This window comes from Eptesicus fuscus, chromosome 2 (genome assembly GCF_027574615.1).
Source record: "Eptesicus fuscus isolate TK198812 chromosome 2, DD_ASM_mEF_20220401, whole genome shotgun sequence".
Lineage (NCBI taxonomy): Eukaryota > Metazoa > Chordata > Mammalia > Chiroptera > Vespertilionidae > Eptesicus > Eptesicus fuscus.
In genome coordinates, this window is record NC_072474.1 from 50,290,313 (window position 1) to 50,309,345 (window position 19,033).

General features: G+C 38.5%; 1 protein-coding gene and 1 pseudogene across 2 annotated transcripts in view; one reads left to right on the forward strand and one right to left on the reverse strand.

Annotated features, from left to right (window-relative positions):
* Positions 1-3,602: 3,602 nt before the first annotated feature.
* Positions 3,603-19,033, forward strand: part of EIF4E (eukaryotic translation initiation factor 4E) — a 44,543-nt gene continuing 29,112 nt past the window's right edge. The window contains exons 1-2 of one of the 2 annotated variants that reach the window (XM_054727238.1): positions 3,603-4,493; positions 18,185-18,286. In XM_054727238.1, coding sequence (XP_054583213.1) covers positions 4,476-4,493; positions 18,185-18,286 — 120 coding nt within the window. In that variant the 5' untranslated portion in view covers positions 3,603-4,475. The remainder of the gene's footprint in view (positions 4,494-18,184; positions 18,287-19,033) is intronic. The other variant, XM_008143521.3, reaches the window with a different exon arrangement.
* On the reverse strand, positions 16,559-17,811 carry LOC129150990 (RRP15-like protein; annotated as a pseudogene).

Below are 19,033 nucleotides of genomic sequence, written 5' to 3' on the forward strand. Positions count from 1 at the left end.
AAGAGAATTGGGTTTGGATTCCAGCTTACCACTGGCTGTGTGGACTTGAATGTGTCCCCTAACTTTACTGAGTCTGTTTCTTTATAAAATGGGGATGATAACCCTAGCTGGTTTGGCTCAGTGGATAGAGCATTGGCCTGTGGACTAAAGGGTCCCAGGCTCCATTCTGGCCAAGGGCACATGCCCAGGTTGCGGGCTCGATTCCCCCTCAGTAGGGGACGTGCAGGAGGCAACCAATCAATGGTTCTCTCTCATCATTATGCCTCTATCTCTCTCCCTTCCTCTCTGAAATCAATAAAAAAATAAAATGGGGATGATAATGTTTAATTCACATAATTGTCATCAAGGTCAAATGAAGTAATGGATATAAAAAATACTTGGAGCCCTGGTCGGTATGGCTCAGTTGGTTGAACTTTGTCCAGTGCACCAAAAGGTCACCGGTTTGATTCCTAGTCAGGGCATATGCCAGGTTGCAGGTTTGATCCTTGGTTAGGGCATGTGCAGTAGGCAATGCATTGATGCTTCTCTCACCCTCTCTCTCTAAAATCAATAAAGTCATATTTTAGAAAATAATAAATAAAAAAATTTTAAAAAGAGTAATACTTGATATGTTATAGAAAATCAATAAACGTTAGTTTACTTTGAAAGCTTGGAATATCCTTAAAGATAACAGGCGGGGGTTGGTTATCTATGTGTATATACTAAATAAGAAATTTATGTTATCATACTACATAATGAGAATTATAGTTAACACTGAGTGCTTACTATGTTACAAGAATTATTGTAAGCATGTTACATGGATTAGCACATTTCTTTCTCACACTTACCTACAAGATAAGTATTGTTAATATCCCATCTAATTCATAACAAAAATGGGGTGTAAAGAGACTGCCCATGGTCAAATAATAAGTGGTACAGTTGGGATCATAACCAAGATAGTTTGACATCAGAGCCCATGTACCAAATCACTCAATTATAATTTAAAATTATCCTGTTAGAAGTCATCATCTTAGGTCTTTCCTAGAGAAATATCACTATAGAAAGTGACAATAACAACAAAAACAGAGCATAAAGTATAAGTATAACCAAGTTTGAAAAGAGTGAACAAGGTTTAAAAAAATCACACCAATATTAATGTTAATTAGAGGTTGCTTTACATTATCTAAAGTTAATATCCAACATTTCAATATTAAGGATCATTTATTATTTTAATATCTTCTGTCTCAAAAAACTATTCACTTAAAGGAAAATGACTGCTTATTATTGATTAGAGACAAAGAAAGGCATCTAAACAGAATGTTTAAAATTTTGAGGACTGTTTTTTTCAAACTGTAGACAGCACAGCAGTAAAATTTTTTTGAGGGATTGATTGATCACAACAAATATAATCAACATGACATAGTTGAACAGTGCCCAGAAAGTAATGATTTTGGTTATCTAGAAAACATAAATAAAATCCCAATGACAAAGAGGTAAATATATGATTAAGAACAACTTGTGTTATGCCAAATGATTTAGTCTTTTACCATAAGTAAAATCTATAAAGACTAATAATATACCAGCTTGATTATATTATGTAGAGAAAAAGTCATGACTATTTACAGATGCTAAATGATAACCAATTATTCCAGGCTTATAAATAATAGTTCCCATGATATTGTGCTGAGCTATAACTAGTTGTGTATTAAACTAGATAATGTGATCAAGTAGAATAGTATTTTAATACCCTATCCTATTTCATATATCTTTCTATTACTCTCTTCTTTAAACACAAAGATGGCAGTAAGGTAAGAAATGTAATTTTTTGTGGAATAATAGAGAAAAGAGTATAAAATTTCTGCTGTGTATATTTCAGATTGGCAAAACCAAAACAACTGCATATACACATAGATAAAAATCGAATCACAAATCTTTAAAAAATTATTTTGTTTTATTTTATTGGTTTTAGAGAGAGGAAGGGAAGGGGTGGAAGTGGAAGAAGGTATAGGGTGGATTTATTTTATTGGTTTGAGAGAGAGGAAGGGTGAGAGAGGGAGAGAGAAACATCAATCAGTTGCCTCCCAGGACTGAATCCTATGAATCAAACCCACCACCTTTTGTTGTATGGGACAATACCCAACCAACTCAGCAACACCAGCCAGGGCCCTAATCACAAAACTTTGACATGGTAGAATCTAACGGTGATATTAGGCAGACACATGAATATGCCATAAAACACATGTAACAAATTGAATACAAAAAAGAGAGAAATTAAGTTATAAAGACTAGGAGCATATGTAACTATTGTAAAAGTACGAGGACGGTTGACAAAAGTGGGAAGTTTTTTTTTTTTTTTTTTTTTTTATCAAGAGGAAAGTTAATAAAATGGAGGATATCATTAAAAAAACAGTTAAGAAAATCACTGGTTTTCAGCCCTATATAGGTACTGAAATCTCCTTAATTCTTTGCTCTGTTACCTAGCAGCATGGTGAAGATGGTACATCTATGGTATCTCCTCCAAGAAGATAACCAGATACTACTTTTAACTAACAGAAAATACCACTTAGATCAATTATAATTACTTGGGATAGTTTTAAGTAACTATAATAGTGAGTAGTTATTAGTTACAGATAGTCTCGGTAAGTTGAAGTCCATTTATTGGTTAATTTTTTAGAATTCCATCTACTTCACACCTACTAGAGCTAAGCAGACTAGGTAAAAGCTTTCAGCAATCACATCTGACAATCCAGGTAAATCAAAACATGAACAGGCAATGGTTTTTGAGTTCTTATACAGCCTCAATTATGAGTTAGTCAACTCAAGCAACCATTATGTACTCAATAATAGGTATGACACAGCTCTGGACATCAGTAACACTGCAGCCAGGCAGGCACAGGCCGCCTGCTTATACTGATTTTTGGTGTTAACATTCCTAAGACGCATGGAGAACATTAATAATATGTCTTTCTCATTAGAACATTATAGTGGTGCGCTACGAGATTTCCCCTTTTCAGACTGTGTAGAAGAACACTGTCTTGAAGGAAATATAGGATGCCAGCTTGGGGATAAATTCCTAATTGCCAGTGATTGTTGTGAATATAACCATATTTTCCTGGAGATTAAAGCCTCTACTGAGGGTAGCTACAGTTATAAAGAAAAAAAATTGTCTTTTAAAATTTATTTTATTTTTTTCTGTCACCATTTATCCACCCTATACCCTCTTCCACTTCCACCCCTCTCCTTGCCCAAGAAAAAAAATTGCCTTGAAACATTAAAATTGCACTGGCTTAAAATGATCAGGAAACAAAGTAAACAAAAGAAAACTTTAAAGCATTGTTTAAAAAAAGAAACACACAGCAGGAAGTAGCTGATCCTTAGGAAGGCACGAGGTTGCTAATTATGAAGCATTTACAGAGTCTGATGCATGTTCAAAGCCGGTTTACAGTCATTACCACTGCACACCCTTGTGAGGTAAGTGCATTATCAGCTGTGGTTCATAAATGAAAAAGCCGAGGCTCCGAGTGACTAAGTCACTCGCCGGAGGAGAATGAGTCAACGCGCAGTCACAGTTGACCCGGCCTAACGACTCCCCGCGACCAGTCCAGGGCTGAGTCAGCGGGGCCCGGCGTGGCTTCCCTGGCTGGCACCTGGACTTAGGCTATTTCCGTTCACATTGTAAACCAGAATAGTGGAACCGAGCGGGCAGGACTTCCAAATTATTTTTACTTCCGCGCCAGGACTTAGCCCTGAGGTCTTAATCTCAGGATCTGGGACAGGAAAAGCTGTCGGGTGCACTCCCCCGCCCCCCAGCCTGTGGCAAGTGGGTCCTGTGGGCGGTTCCGCCAGCCCCTCTCGCAGTGATGGCGAGTGACCACCCGCGTTAGCGGAGCCCGGGGACCTGGGAGGGTCGATTGCTGAAACAACGACGACGCCCGATCGCCGCCGCCGCCTCTTTCTGAAACTAAGAGAAAATGGTGGGAAGTCAAAAGAAAACTAAATAAGCACACAGGCAACTTGTACTAGGACCTCAGCTAAACCAATGAAGCTTCCTTGTGCGTGCTGAGCCTGCAGTTCCCAGCCTTCCGGGGAAGATGGGCGGACAGGGCAACAAAGGGCTCAGCAGGCATGCCTGGCAGTGAGTGCGACGGCAGCGACCCGGGCGCCAGGCCAGAGGACTGAAACCACCCACCGGCACGCGGCTGCGCGCCGCGCGGAGAACCGCGCACCTTACCCATCGACCACGTGACCAGCCCTTTTTGTTAAAAAAAAAAAAATCTCTTTGCCCTTAAAAAAAAAAGACAGCGCGAAAGAGAGCGAGAGACTACATTTCCCAGAAGCCTCTCGCTCCCCACGCTGCCGCAGTCTTGCGCAGGCGCCGCCAAGGCCAAACGGACACGTCCGTCACGTGGATATTAATCAGCCAACCCGGTTTGAATCTCATTTTTTTCCTCTCGCCCCCCCCTTCAGGAGCGGTTGTGCGATCAGATCGATCTAAGATGGCGACTGTGGAACCGGTGAGTGTTGCCTTTGGCCCCCACCCCCACCGGGCCCCGCGCTCCGTCTCCCTTCCGACTGCGGGACTCCGCGGGACGGCGTTCCCGGCGCGCACACCATCCCTTGCCGCCCCCTCCCCCTCTTCGTGGGCCCGACCTCCCCTCGGGCAACTGGGGGCGCCCCGGAGGCTGGCCGCGGCGGCGTGGAGCGCACACGTTCTGGCGGGGGCCGAGGGCTGGGGGGCAGGGTGGGGGAGGGGCGGCGTGGCGCCTCCTGCGGAGCCTCGAGGGGGCCCCCACGGGTGGAGGGTGGTCCGGACCCTGCGATAAGTGTGTGGGGATCGTCTTCGGGATAGAAGGGCGCGGGGCTGGCTCCGAGCGGCCGCCGGGAGCCGCGGAGAGGGTGGGCGGCGTGCCGGCCTGGAATGAGATGGAGGAGGGAGCCCGGGCTGCTTTTCCCTCCTCCCTCCCTCCCTCCAGCTCAGGGCGCGGGCGCGGGGCGCGCGCGGGGCGTCGCTAGACCGGTGGGCCGAGAGCCGGTGGGCGCGCGTTGCGGGAGGGCGGGTTGGGCGGGAGTGGAGCCGCGGCACGCGCGGGGAAGCTCCGACCTCGCCGAAGGGGAGTCGAGCGGGGCGAGCGCATGTTACTCCAGCGCGCCCGAGAGTTGGCGGGTTTGGCGGCAGGGGAGGCGAGAAAGGTTTGGGGTGGGGAGGAGAACCCCGTGTCTCGCGGGAAAGCTCTCCGAGTGGGGTGAAGGGTGGTGGTGGGGAGGAGGGGGATCACTTTGTTCTCGCCCCTTCACGCTGGAGCCTGGGCTGTCATGGAGGAGGGAAGGGGGAGGAGCGAGGCCCGCCGCTCGCCGCCGCGGGTCTGGTTGCCGGCCGGACCTCCTGCCTCTCACACACGCCTGTCTCCCATTCATTCATCCTTTCCGCGCAGGGCGCACGCCGCGGAGAATGCGAATGAGTCTGGATCCCGTTCTTAAGAGTGTTGACGGCCCCAAACATTTTTTTTTTAACACTTTACTGGAAATAGGAACTTAACTTTGAAAATTAATTTTCCATTTGTTTTTTTCTTTATCCGTTTTCCTCTCCAGATAGGCACCGTTTTAAACTTAGTTGAAGCAAGCAGATCCCAGAACAGAAAGTTTGGTGTTACCCCCCCAAAGGAGCGGGTATCTTGGTCATAGTTTGGGTTTGCCAGCACTGGCTCCCTGAAACTTCTAGGCCTGCCTGTGTGGCTGTTTTAGGAATGTCACGTCTAAGTGACATTGTTTTAGAGGTATAATGGAGTTTATTAGCAACCAGAAGTCCTTTGACACTCTGGAACCAGTTCTAGACCAGGGTTGCCAGGTATTTTTGTATATCTAATGCTCGTTTGTGATTTTGGTAATGGTCTACCAATTTGTTTAAGCTATTTTCAAAAACTAGCCATGGAAAAGCGATAAATATATATATTTTGAGGCTTCCCCCCCATTACATTGATGTAAAGTATTCTTACCTTGTTGCCAGCATTTAAGGGAATTTGTCTGCTTGATTACTTGTTCTTTTATTGGTATCAGTTTTCATTTATGTTCCTAGAAATTAGATTGACTGCAAAACTGTCTCTTAGGTTTCTGATACAATTAGCTGACTATGGGATATTAATGTTACATAGGTAAAGACTTAGGAGAAATCTGTAAAATTTTAGCTTAAATTCCTTTTAATGGGTTCTGATATTCACTTTTGACCATATCTGCTTGTCCTACACACTTTACCAGTGTCATTAAAAAACAATTACAGCTGGTAATGGTGGCAAGGCTAAAACTTCTAAACAGTAATGTATTCCGTGAAATTCCAGTAACATTTAGGTTCTTTAGATTTTGCAAAATGATGCAGTTTTGTTTCAACAGCACAGAACTACAGTGTTGAAGGACTATTTTGAGTCAGTAAATATTTATAGACCCTGATTTTAGAACATTGTACCAACGAAGTTATACAAGATGTGAATCTATACCTTGTTTAATGTAAATGCTTAGTGAGCTTAATTCTCAATCAGTGATACAGTATAGTGATTGTTGTAGTGCTGTCCCAGGATGATTTGGATTCTACATTTAAATTTGGGGAGCAGTGAACCTAAAAACCTAAAGTGTATGAATGTGGAAAGCCAGATTGAAACTATAGTAGTACTGAAAATCTGCATTTTTGGTGAAAATGCAGATTTTCAGTACTTTTAACGCATCCTTGTCCATAAATTATAATTTTTTGGACAACTTTAAATAGTGGTTTTTGTTTTTTTTAAAGCAGCTGATTAGTATTGGTTGCAATTGAGGTATCCCTGCTGAAGCCTACAAAGTGTGTGTGTTCATTGCTATTTCAGCTAGCTTCTAACTTTTCTTACTACTTTTTTGCTGGGCACTTAAAGAACTTTTTTCCCCCCCCCTGCTTGTCCCACCTTTCATAGGGAACTTTTTATCTATGTTCATGAAATATCACCCATTTCTATTTGATATTGTGTGTTTTTTCTCAAGTGTGTGTGTATAAGTTCAGTTATAAATTTGTTGAGAAACTTGATAGGGTAAATTAAAGGAAGCATTTTCCCTCTTTACAGCGAATATGGCAATATTTTGAACATTGGGGTAAACAATACTCTTCTGTCCTTTTGGCATTTGAAATGTGGCTGGATCAAATTAGACTTATTATTAATTGGTGAAGATGGCAAGGCCGTTTCCCCAGGCCATCTTGTCTCCAGCAGGACATGTTTCTTTAGCTTTATCTTCATTCTGTATTCTTTATTATTGAGCTTTTTTTTTTAACTTGTTCTTTTTTTTCTTTTAAATTTATCTTTATTGTTGAAAATATTATAGATGCCCCCTTTGTTGTTTTTTCTTTTTCCCATTGACCCCCTCCACCCTGTACTTGTAGTTCTTTTTAAGGTAAGAGAATAAATTTTGTTTTTTAGTTAAACTGAAGGTATATAATTTTACTTGTTTTTACACTGTCTCTTCAGTATGTAAAGTTGTACATTAGTTTAAAAAGTGGAATCAACTTGGATGGTCAGCTGATCTGTTTCTTTTTTTATCCTTTAGAAACATGCTTTGTATTGCAGAGTTTATTTATTAAAAGTAAATAAGGTTTAAGTACATATTGACAAATATGTCATATAATTCAGTGCTTTTTTATTAACCAAAGACTGATTGACAAGCAGATCTTCCAAATTAATATGCATGTTCTTGCTTTAATGAAAGAACTCAGTATATAAAAATTCATTCATAAAGCAACTAAATGAATCTAGTATTTATATTCCAAATTTCACTTCATTTTATACTTTGAATTACTAGTATGTATAATTGTTTGACATGGAGAAATTCAATTTAAGAGATACATAGTTCACACACTAAAGATGTAAAATCAATTATGTAAACTTACCCAATTTGGAAAGAAATTTTTAAGCAAAACATTTTAATAAAATATTCTGTTTAATTTACATATGGTTAAAAATATAGAAATGCCAACAGTCTTGGACATAACAAGGAACCTGTGAAATAGTTGTTCTAGCAATGGTAATTTCTACTTTTCCTTCCTTGCTACTACTGGAAAATTTCTGGTTCTTCTGGTACCTGTGACTTGTTCTGTCTTTGTCATAGAGACTCTTTTGAGCAGTGGAAATAAATATGGGTTATAGTCTAATTTAAATATCTATATGACCTTGAAGACTGAACATTCTAAATCTAGCTAAAAAATGTAAATAAGATACTTACAGTGATTTTGTTATTTTTTTCTTTTATTTTGTTTAAAGTATTACATATAGTAGTATATATATGTAATATATATACATATAGTAGTATAGTATATATATATATATCCCCTTTTACTTACAGTGATTTTAATGTTTTAATGCAGTGTTCTGAGATGGCAGTTTGTCATTTATGAAGAACTAAATGACGTTTATAGTACTCCATGAATACGTTGCATGCCGGTGTATCCATGTATACATAGTGTATGCACCTTTTCCTCTTTTTGCTAGGAAATTCACATAGCTGCCTTTTGATTTTCAGTCCTTGGCCATCGGCAAGAAATGCAAAGCTTATTTATGATCCACAATCCTCAGATACTCTTCCCACTCCTATCTCTACCATAAAAATCATTAGTGTTTCTTCAAAAGTTCCTAATTGTGTCAGAAAAAAAGAATCACATTTGTCTCTTACGTGCTGAATATGTCACTTCCAGGACCCGAGAATGTAATCAGAAAAGTAAGATTTTTTTGCCCAGTTGGAACTTAAAATTATTATTTTTTTATTGATTTCAGAGAGGAAGGGAAAAGGGAGAGAGAGAGAGAATCTTTAATGATGAGAGAGAATCATTGATCAGCTGCCTTCTGCACGCCACCCACTGGGGATCGAGCCCACAACCCGCCAGTTGGAACTTTTGATACATTATTCCACAGAAACAGTGGGAAGCTGTACTTTAGTCACACTTTGTTCAGTAAGTTTCTGTGGAATTATGACAAATCAAACCAGCATTGGATTTCCAGCAAATGACTTAATAAAAATGGCCTTTTACTAAACACAGTCTGTTACATCTATTTTTAATATAGGCAGATCTTTATTTCTTAGTAATAGCTAAAATAAAGCACTTGCAGTATATACTGTCAGGCACCACACTAAATGCTTTATATATATATGTATATTAATCCTTACAAGCAGCCCTGTGAGGTAGGTAATATTCTTATTTCACAGATGAGGAAATCAAGGCACAAAGAGATTAAGTAACTTTGTGTGACTAACTTGTTCAAGATCACACAGCTAGTAAGTAAGTGGTGGGGTGGAGTTCAAACTAAAGCAGCCAAGTTCCAGATATGTGTTCTTAACCATGACATTCTTTCCAATAGGCATGCAATGTGCTTTCCTTATGCAGCTTGGGAAGATTAATTTGATAAACACTTCACTAGATATTTTGCTACAGCTATAAGAGAAAATGTGTGGATATTTGTTTTTAGGCTACCACAATGTTTGGTAACTGAAATACAGAATTATGTGAAAATAAATAGCAACTTGGTATCTCCATCTGAGGACTAAACGAGTAGATACTGGTCATATTTTAGTAATTGGTCCAGAACTTGATGAGTAGATTTCTCAAAGTAATTGTCAGTTCCTGTCTCCATTTTCTCATTTAATTTCTGGACCTTGTCAATTCAAATGATTTGCCAGTTAAAATATTTTGCTAGTGAAAACAGTAGTACATTTAAAAAATTTTGAGATTATGAAATTTATTCTCCACTACCTTTGTTATTTCAGTAATTTTGGTGAGAGATTTGGCAAAGAGTTAAATAGTTGTTTTGAAAAAGTTTTCAGCTATAATATGTTTCTAGTCTTAAAAGCAAAATTGTTTGGGGAAGGTAGTAATGAGACCAAAAGATTTATCTGAAACTAATGGCTTTACAGTAATTTTAAAGCTAAAATATACTATAAGCATGTTTTTTGTTGTATATTTTAAACTTGTTACTCTAAAATGCTATACAGAAATTAATTATAATCTTTATAAGTATTAACTAAGGCAAGAGAATTTGATATTTTAATTGGAAACTTAACACATAGTTTTTTTCCTAATACTCTTAACATCTTAGGATAAATACTTTTTATAGGGTTCTGGCCTCAAGCTTTATTACTATTTTTTTCAAAAAAGAAACAAATTCAACCCAAACTAAAAAGTGCAATTCTTTATCTTCAGTAAAACTCCTCCTACCTTAAGAATAAAGTCAGTGTGTAGGTCATCATCATACACAAATAAATTAAATATAAAATCAAAACTAAAAGGATGTACCAGATGATTTATGGGTAGTGTGGTGTAGTGGGGTGAGAAGTGATATATATGTATATATATATATTTTTTTTCAATTGAATTTATAAACTTAATTTAAAAAAATAATGCTTAGGATTGTGAAATATCTTGGATTTTGGTTTATAGTATGTAAGTTTTAATTATTTATTTTTTAATCACTGATATGTGCGCATGGCCTAAAATTTAAATAGACCTTTTTAGCAATTGGTTACACCTATGGTCCTGTTTTCAGAATAATGTTTTAAAATATTTCAAATAAAATAGTTAGAATTATAAAAGAATTCAATTATATTTATGTGTACAGTAAGAATTGAGTTAACATGAAACATTAAGGATGCTACATGGCACAGGCTAGCCACATATGGCTATTGAGTACTTGAAATGTGACTAGTCCAACTCAGGAAATTAATCGTAAACTCTAATTTAAATATAATTTTAAGTACTTGAAATTTAATTTCATATGTAGCTAGTGGCTACCAAATTGGATAACATAACTCTAGAATCTACACATATTCTGGTGTATATAAACATATGCATCCATAGTGTATTTGCCTTAATTTTGTACAACGAATATGACCAATTTGGTTGGATAAGTTATTGTTTAATTCTATCCTAGGAAAACTTCTATTTCTATTTTAAAGTTTCAAAGATAATTGTTTGGTCTTGTATGGAATTAAAATTGTCCTATGGCTTTTTTTTTTTTTTTTTTTTGCTATTTAAAAACTGTGTGAATAGGCAGTACTTTACATTGTTCAAAACTCAAATTTTGTGCAAAAGAGTATATTGCAAAGTCTCCTTAACTGATCCCATCCAGGTGAATTACCGAGTCTAGAGGTAACTAACATTGTCATTTTTTATCTTTCTGTAGAGGTTTGTATATATACAAGCAAATATGTATATTCTTTTTTTTAAATCCTAACCCAAGGATATATTTATTGATTTTAGAGAGAGGGAGGGAGGGAGGAAGAAAAAGCAAGAGAGAGACATCAATGTGAAAGAGAAACATCAATTGGTTGCCTTCCTTACTAGTATATGTCCGACCAGGGATTGAACCCGCAACCTAGGTTATGTACCCTGACTGGGAATTGAACCCTCAGTCTTTTGCTGTATGGGATGACGTTCCAACCAATTGAACCACCCGGCCAGGGCTGCATATTCTTTAAAGAAAAAATGGTAGCCAACTGTTATGTACACTGTTCTGGCATATTATGATTTTCACCTAATATGTCTTTTAGAGCATTGCATATCAACACATAAAGCTTTCTTTTCTGATGATAGGTATTACATGGTTTGGTCTTTTTTTTCCATTTCAGCATCTTGCGATTATTATTTAAATGTTGTTCCTAGACACATATGTGGCATAGCATATGTCCTCATTATTACATAGTACCACATACTTGATGCCCAGCGAGAATCTTCACGTGTACATGATTTGGTCTTGATCATAGTTATTTCTACTAGTATATTGGTCAATGTTTAGATTATTTCTAATCATTTCCCATTTCAGTGCTCTGATCAATAACCTTTTTCTCTATATATCTTTCCATACTTGAGGTAGTATATCTGTAAGGTAAATGTTTTTGCAACAATGTTAAAAATTAAAAACTCAAATGGTCAAGTAAAAACACTTCTTGTCTTAGCCAATTTGGCTCAGTGGAAAGAATGTCAGCCTGCGGACTGAAGGGTCCCGGGTTCAATTGCAGTCAAGGTTTGATCCCTGGCCCTGGTCAGGACATGTGTGAAGGCAACCAGTCGATGTGTCTCTCTCACATCAATGTTTCTCTCTCTCTCTCTTCCATTTTCTCTAAAAATCAATGGAAAAATATCCTCAGGTGAGGATTAACAAAACACAAAACAAAAAAAACAAACTCCCTTCTATGACTATAGTTGGCTATCAGACTACTTTTTTTTAAAGCTCCTCCCCTTTCCAATTGTGAAATGTTTATATGTAGAAAGAATATAAAATACATGTGCATAAGTGTTAGAGTAATATACTGAAGAACCATGTATCCATGATCACATTCATATTTCCCCCCATCCTGACTTACGTTAATCCTTCCCTTGAATTTTTAAATGGTATAATTACAGTTTAATCCAGTGTTATATGTTCCTTTTAGCAATGTGTTTTAGTTTGAAAAACTAAAAACTTAGGTATGTAAGAAAAGGTTAATACTGCTATTGTTAGATGAAGTTCCCAAGAGAAGATAAGCTGAACACCTTTTCTGGGTTATTGTTTGGCTTTCACTTCCTGGAATTTCTACTAGAGCCCCTCTTGGGGAAACCAGTGGGCAAGATCATGAACGTGTTCTGAGAAACAAGACTCTACAGTTAGTTATCTGATGGGGCTGTGGTGTGGGCCAGCTAAGTAAACTTCATTTAGGAGAGTTGTCTGTGGGAGTGAGCTGCTCTATATATTTTAAGAGTTAGGTTAAAGCTGAACTCTTCAGATGTGAAATTCTTAGCTGTTCCAGGGAACAGGGCATGGAGGAAAGAAAGTTTCATGAACACTGGTTAAGTATAGATAAAAGTTCTGGCCAGGAAATAGGTGTGTGTGTTTTTTTTTTTAAGGGTAGAATAATAGGCATCTTTGTAGAATAATAGGCATCTTTGTCATAGCAGCCTTATCAAATAAAGGTAGCTTGAATCACATTGCTCTAATCTGTACCACTGTTCTCTATATCTGGTGCATGCCTGTCTGTCTTGAATCTCCTTTTATTTTTTTCCTGATTCTCTCATCTGACTTCTTTGTTGCATCTCTTCGTTTTCTATGTTCCTTTTCTTCCTTTTATTTGGTTTCTTGTTCAGTTGGGTGGGTCACATCTCCAGTAGTTTTTGAAAATAGTTACCAATGAGAGATAAAGATTTTTGAGACCTTACATGTTAATGCTATCTATCTATCTATCTATCTATCTATCTATCTATCTATCTATCTATCTGTAGTTTGGTTGGGTGTAGCATTCTTTTTAAAAATATATATATTTTTATTGACTTAAGAGAGGAAGGGAGGAGAGAGAGATAGAAACATCTGTGATGAGAAAGAAACATTGATCGGCTGCCTCCTGCATGTCCCCCACTGGGGATTCATACGGCAACCTGGGCATGTACCCTTGACCAGAATCAAACCCGTGATCCTTCAGTCCATAGGCCGATGCTCTACCCACTGAACCAAACCAGCTAGGGCTGGGTGTAGAATTCTTTTCTTCAGAATTTGAAGTCATTGCTTCATGGCCAATTTCTGTTGTGGCTGTTGATTTCTGATGGCTGTTTTTGTTTTTAATGCAACCAGTTCTCTTCCTCCCCAGAAATTTGTAGGCTCTTTCCTTGTTCCTATTTCACAATGACATGTTTTAGTATCAGTATTTTAAATGTTTTTATTGATTTTAGAGAGAGAGAGGAAGGAAGAGGGAGAGAGAAACATTAATCGGCTGCCTCCTATATCTGGGACCAGAACCAACCCACAACCTGGGCATGGGACCTGACTGGGAATCTAACTGGCCACCTTTCAGTGCATGGGATGACGCCCAACCGAGTCACACTCACCAGCGCTAGTATGAATATTTTTATTGGTTGTGCTGAGTACTTATTAGACTTTTTCAATATGACATATTTGCAACTCATATTCATCACTTCTGACATTTATTACCACTTTTGACATTATTATTTTCCTCTCTTTTTTTCTCTTGGAAACAGTTATTCATATAGTATATCTACTGGATTGGTTCCCTGACATTTATTTATTTATTTATTTATTTATTTATATTGATTAAGGTATTACAAATGTGTGGTTATCCCCCCATTGGCACCCCCCCTCCCCCACCCCCAGTTACCTGACTTTAAAAAAAATTAAATCTTGCTCTCAAATTCCTTCTCTTTTTGCTTTATTTTTTGGGAAATTTCATTTATTTTCCAACCTTTTCTGCCTGATACTTTAAATTTTCAGATGTACACTCTTTCTCTCTCTCTCTCTCTCTCTCTCTCTCTCTCTCTCTCTCTCTCGCTGGTCTTCTGAATTTTCACTTGTATGGTTTCTTAGAATTGTTATGGTTTCTTATTTTTGTATGCATACAAAATCTTAACATTCCTTTGAAGGATACAGGTACATACTTTATTTTTTAGATTTTTTTAGATACATACTTTAAAAGGCATTTTCTTTTTTGCTGTTGCCTCCAAGTTGCTTATTTTCTTTTTATTTTTCAACCCATATGGCAACAATCCTAGTGACTTGGAGTATAGGGGGAGGGGAATCTAGTTATTTCGCAAAAAACTCTCATAGAATTCTCTTTAATTATGCCCTTCACTACCCCTTTCTAAAGGTGCTGTCAGCTGCTCGACTTGAAGGATCTAACTGCGCACATTGATCAGTTACCACTTACCCTCCATTTACATTCCAGCTCTTTCTTTTACCCTGCTCTCCCCACAGTTGTGGTCTTAAATATATCTTTACTATAGTTTCAGTGGAATTTTGAGAGGGAACAAAGTTAGAGTCACTCATTTATTCAAACATTTGAGTGCCTGTCATATGCCAGTCACTCTTAAGTGCTTAACCCAGCTCTCTGTGGACCTTACAGTTACTGCATTACTGAATAGAAAAGAAATAAAAAACAGTTACCATGACATTTTAGAAGTAATTTCTTTTAAAAAAAATACATTTTATTGATTTTTTTACAGAGAGGAAGAGAGAGGGATAGAGAGTTAGAAACATCGATGAGAGAGAAACATCGATCAGCTGCCTCTTGCACACCCCCTACTGGGGATGTGCCCACAACCAAGGTACATGCCCTTGACCGGAATCGAACCTGGGGCCCTTGAGTCCGCAGGCCGACGCTCTATCCACTGAGCCAAACCGGTTTCGGCTAGAAGTAATTTCTTGTTGCATTCTGATTATAGAATACAGTGTTATACTTTTTCTATAACTAGGCAAAAAGTACCAGGAATAGTAAATCTAGCAAGCAATTTGCCTCATTCATGTAGCCAAGTGCCAGTGCCTTCAAGTGGACAGGAATTAAATATCTACCAATTTGCAGTATCCTATTCCTGTATAATAAAAGGGTAATATACAGATTGACCCTAATGGTGGAATGACCGGTTGCTATGACACCACTGACCACGGCGGGCAGGCACTCAGTGGTGGTCAGTGTGCTTCCACAGGGGGAGTACGGTTCAGCCAGAAGCTGCCTCATGGCTGGCCAGCCCAGCTGTGTTGGTGGGAGCTTCTCCTGCCTCCGCGGCAGCACTAAGGATGTTCGACTAACAGCTGGAAGGTGGACATCCCCCAAAGGGGTCCTGGACTGCCAGAGGGCACAGGCTGCACTGAGAGACTCCCCCCCCAGTGCACAAATTTTCATGCACCAGGCCTCTAGTTCATAAATAAAAGCTATACAACTCTACTGAGGAATACAGTGGAGAACTTTAATAAAGGAAGAATCACAATTTACTTTTGAAAAAGATTTATTATTGGGAAGATGTTAATTTTTCTTGAATACCTAAATTCAGTAAAACTGAATCAAGAAGCCAAAATCTTTGCAGGTATGTAGGGAACTACACTTTATGCTGGATTCCACAAACTGACCTTTGGGCTATTTTTGTGTAGCCTGCTAGCTAAGAATAAATGATAGAAAGATCACCAGCCTAAAATATTTACTCTCTGGCCCTTTATAGAAAAGTTTGCAAGCCCTTGCTTTATAAAATGATTCTGAGGTTTATTCAAAAGAATAAATAAATGAGAATTGGTGGAAAATTTCTGAAAAGGAAAAGGGGCAGTGGGGAACTTGCTGTACAACAAAAAAAAAAGCATTACTGAACAAAGGTGACTTTTAAACATGTTATATTGATGCATGTGGGAACTGACAGATCACTGGAACAGAGTGAGCAGTCCAGAAGTATACTCGGGTATATATTTGGGATTCAGTATAATTTTGTTACACCAAATTTGAAACATTTAGATAGACATGAGGAAAATAAATAACAGTAATTTCAATAATGAGGTATCCTATGGTAATACTTTGGTGTACCTGTTTGTAGATTCTTTTTTTCTTACTATGTCCTTCGTGCCTTTTTCTTTCCCTTTTAAACAGACTTTATTTTTTTAGAGCAGGTTTAGGTTCACTACAAAATTAAGAGGAAAGTGCATAGGGTGTTTTACGGTATACCTCCTGACCCCTCCGCCCCCCATGCACAGTCTCTCCATTATAAATATCCCACACTGGTAACTCTATTCTTCATTTTTTGAGGAGCTTCCATACTATTTTCCATAGTGGCTCTACTGGTTTACGTTTCCACCAGCAGTGAATGTAGGTCCTCTTCTTTCACGTCAGTCTGTTTGGCTTTTGAGTTCTTTCCAGTTGAACTTTTCTCGTTTGTACTTGTGTCCATCCTTCTTCGAACACTGACGAAATCTTTCTTGAAAACAGTTGATAGCAACTTAGCATGCTTTCTAATGGAGCTGCCAGTTTCTTTAACCTCATCAATGTTCTTTTGATGCTTATGAATAGTTAAAGAATTGTACAACACTATCCCTCATTGCAATTGTTTGAAGATGCCACTTTTTTTGTCTTTGATGTCTGCCTTGACTCTGCACATCATTCCCCATTCCTGCTTCTTATTAAGCTGTTTTCTTTTTTCTAGTCTCTTCTGCTTTAACTTTTCTTTTTCCTTTTCTAGCTCTTTGTTTTTGACCCAGAACAGTGGGTTTACTTTTAGGAGTTTTTGTTGTTGTTTGTTTTTTGTTAATCCTCACCCCAGGATATTTTTTTTCTATTGATTTTTTAGGGAGAATGGGAGGGAGAGAGAGGAGGGGAGAAAGAGACAGAGAGAGACACATCATTTGGTTTCCTCCTGCATGTACCCCGACCAGGGCCAGGGATTGAACCTGCAGCCTAGGTACATGCCCTTGGCCAGGAATTGAATGCATAACCCTTTGGTGCATGGACTGATGCTCCAACCACTGAGCAACACTGGCTAGGGCAGGAGTTTTGGTTAATGATTTTATTTTATTTTTTCTTTTAAAAATATATATTTCATTGATTTTTTTACAGAGAGGAAGGGAGAGGGATAGAGAGTTAGAAACATCAATGAGAGAGAAACATCGATCAGCCACCTCCTGCACACTCCCTACTAGGGATGTGCCCGCAACCAAGATACATGCCCTTGACCGGAATCAAACCTGGGACCCTTCAGTCTGCAGGCCGATGCTCTATCCACTGAGCCAAACTGGTCAGGGCTGATTTTAGCTATGCTATCTGCCCAGTCCACATTAGTTTCAACACTAGCTTCTACAGTATTTTCATTGTTGTAGTGTTCAACTTACCTTCATTGTCAGCTTCTTTTTCTTAATTTTCAGAAGAAAAGTGGCTCTTTTCCAATCCACACCTTTGTATAGAATCTCCAATGTCAGTAGCATCTCTCTCCTCATCTTCCAGCTCCAATGCTACAGCTCTGGCTACCATTTTATCTTATTTTTTTAGTGACTTTTTCAGCCCCCACCCTCCCCACTCATGTGAGCTCACAATGGCCAGGGTCATATTTCCACACTGAAAGCATTCCTTCCATAGTTACTTTTACATATGAGTCTTCCGGTAGCCTTTGGTTTAGCAGATTGACATTTTGTTGTTAGACTTGTTATTGTTCTAGAGCATCACATATTTATTTCTTAGATCTCTATTATCACACACTCTCTGAATTTGTAATTTTGTCCTAAGCTATATAGCTGTGCAGAGTAACTTGGTTTTTGAGATATTAGTGCTACCTTGACAATTAGTTTATTTTAAATATAATAAGATGCCTACAAGTTTTTATAGTAGTTAAAAGTTAAGGATATGTACATTCAAGTTTGATTTGTTTTGTTAATCCTCGCCCAACGATATTTTTCCATTGATTTTTCTTTTTTCTTTTTAGAGAGTGGAAGGGAAGGGAGAGATGGAGAGAGAGAGAGACACATTGATTGGTTGCCTTCCAAATGCACCCCGACCTGCACCGGGGATTGAGCCTACAACTGAGGTATGTGCCCTTGACCGGAATTGAACCCTTGATCCTTCAGTCCGAGGGCTGCTGCTCTAACTAACCACTGAGCCAGACTGGCCAGGGCTCAAGTTTAAAATGTTTGTTTTTTTTTCAAATCAGAAACTCAAGTGTGGATTGTAGGGATTTTTTTATATGCTAGTGAAATGTGGTTAAGTATAGCTTGCTGTCTATCTAGAAATGTCAATTTTTAGCTATAGTGCAACAAATTTAAGCAACTATGTTCACACAAGTCTAGTGTTAGTTATTACTACTTAGTTGGTTAGTGTTACCTAGTAGATTAAACATCTACATATTAGATTTTTATTTTTAATTATATATTTTAAAAAATATTGTTAAAAGTATTACATATGTCCCTCCTTTTTGCCCATTGACCTCCTCTCCAGCCCCCCTCCAGCCTGCCTTGGCCTCTCCTCCCCCCAGGCCTTTACCACCCTATTGTCTGTGTCCATGGGTTATGCATAGTATATGCATACATGGTCTTTGGTTGATTACCTCCCACCCACTCTCCCCTGCCTCTCCCCTGAGATTCCACATTGTGTTCCATGTTTCCATGTCTCTGGATCCACTCCATTAATCAGTTTATTTTGTTACTTAGATTCCACATATGAGTGACATCATGTGATACTTATCTTTTTCTGACTGACTTACTTCACTTATTAGCATGATACTCTCCAGGTCCCTGCATGCTGTCTCAAAGAGTAAGAGATTCTTCTTTTTTTTACT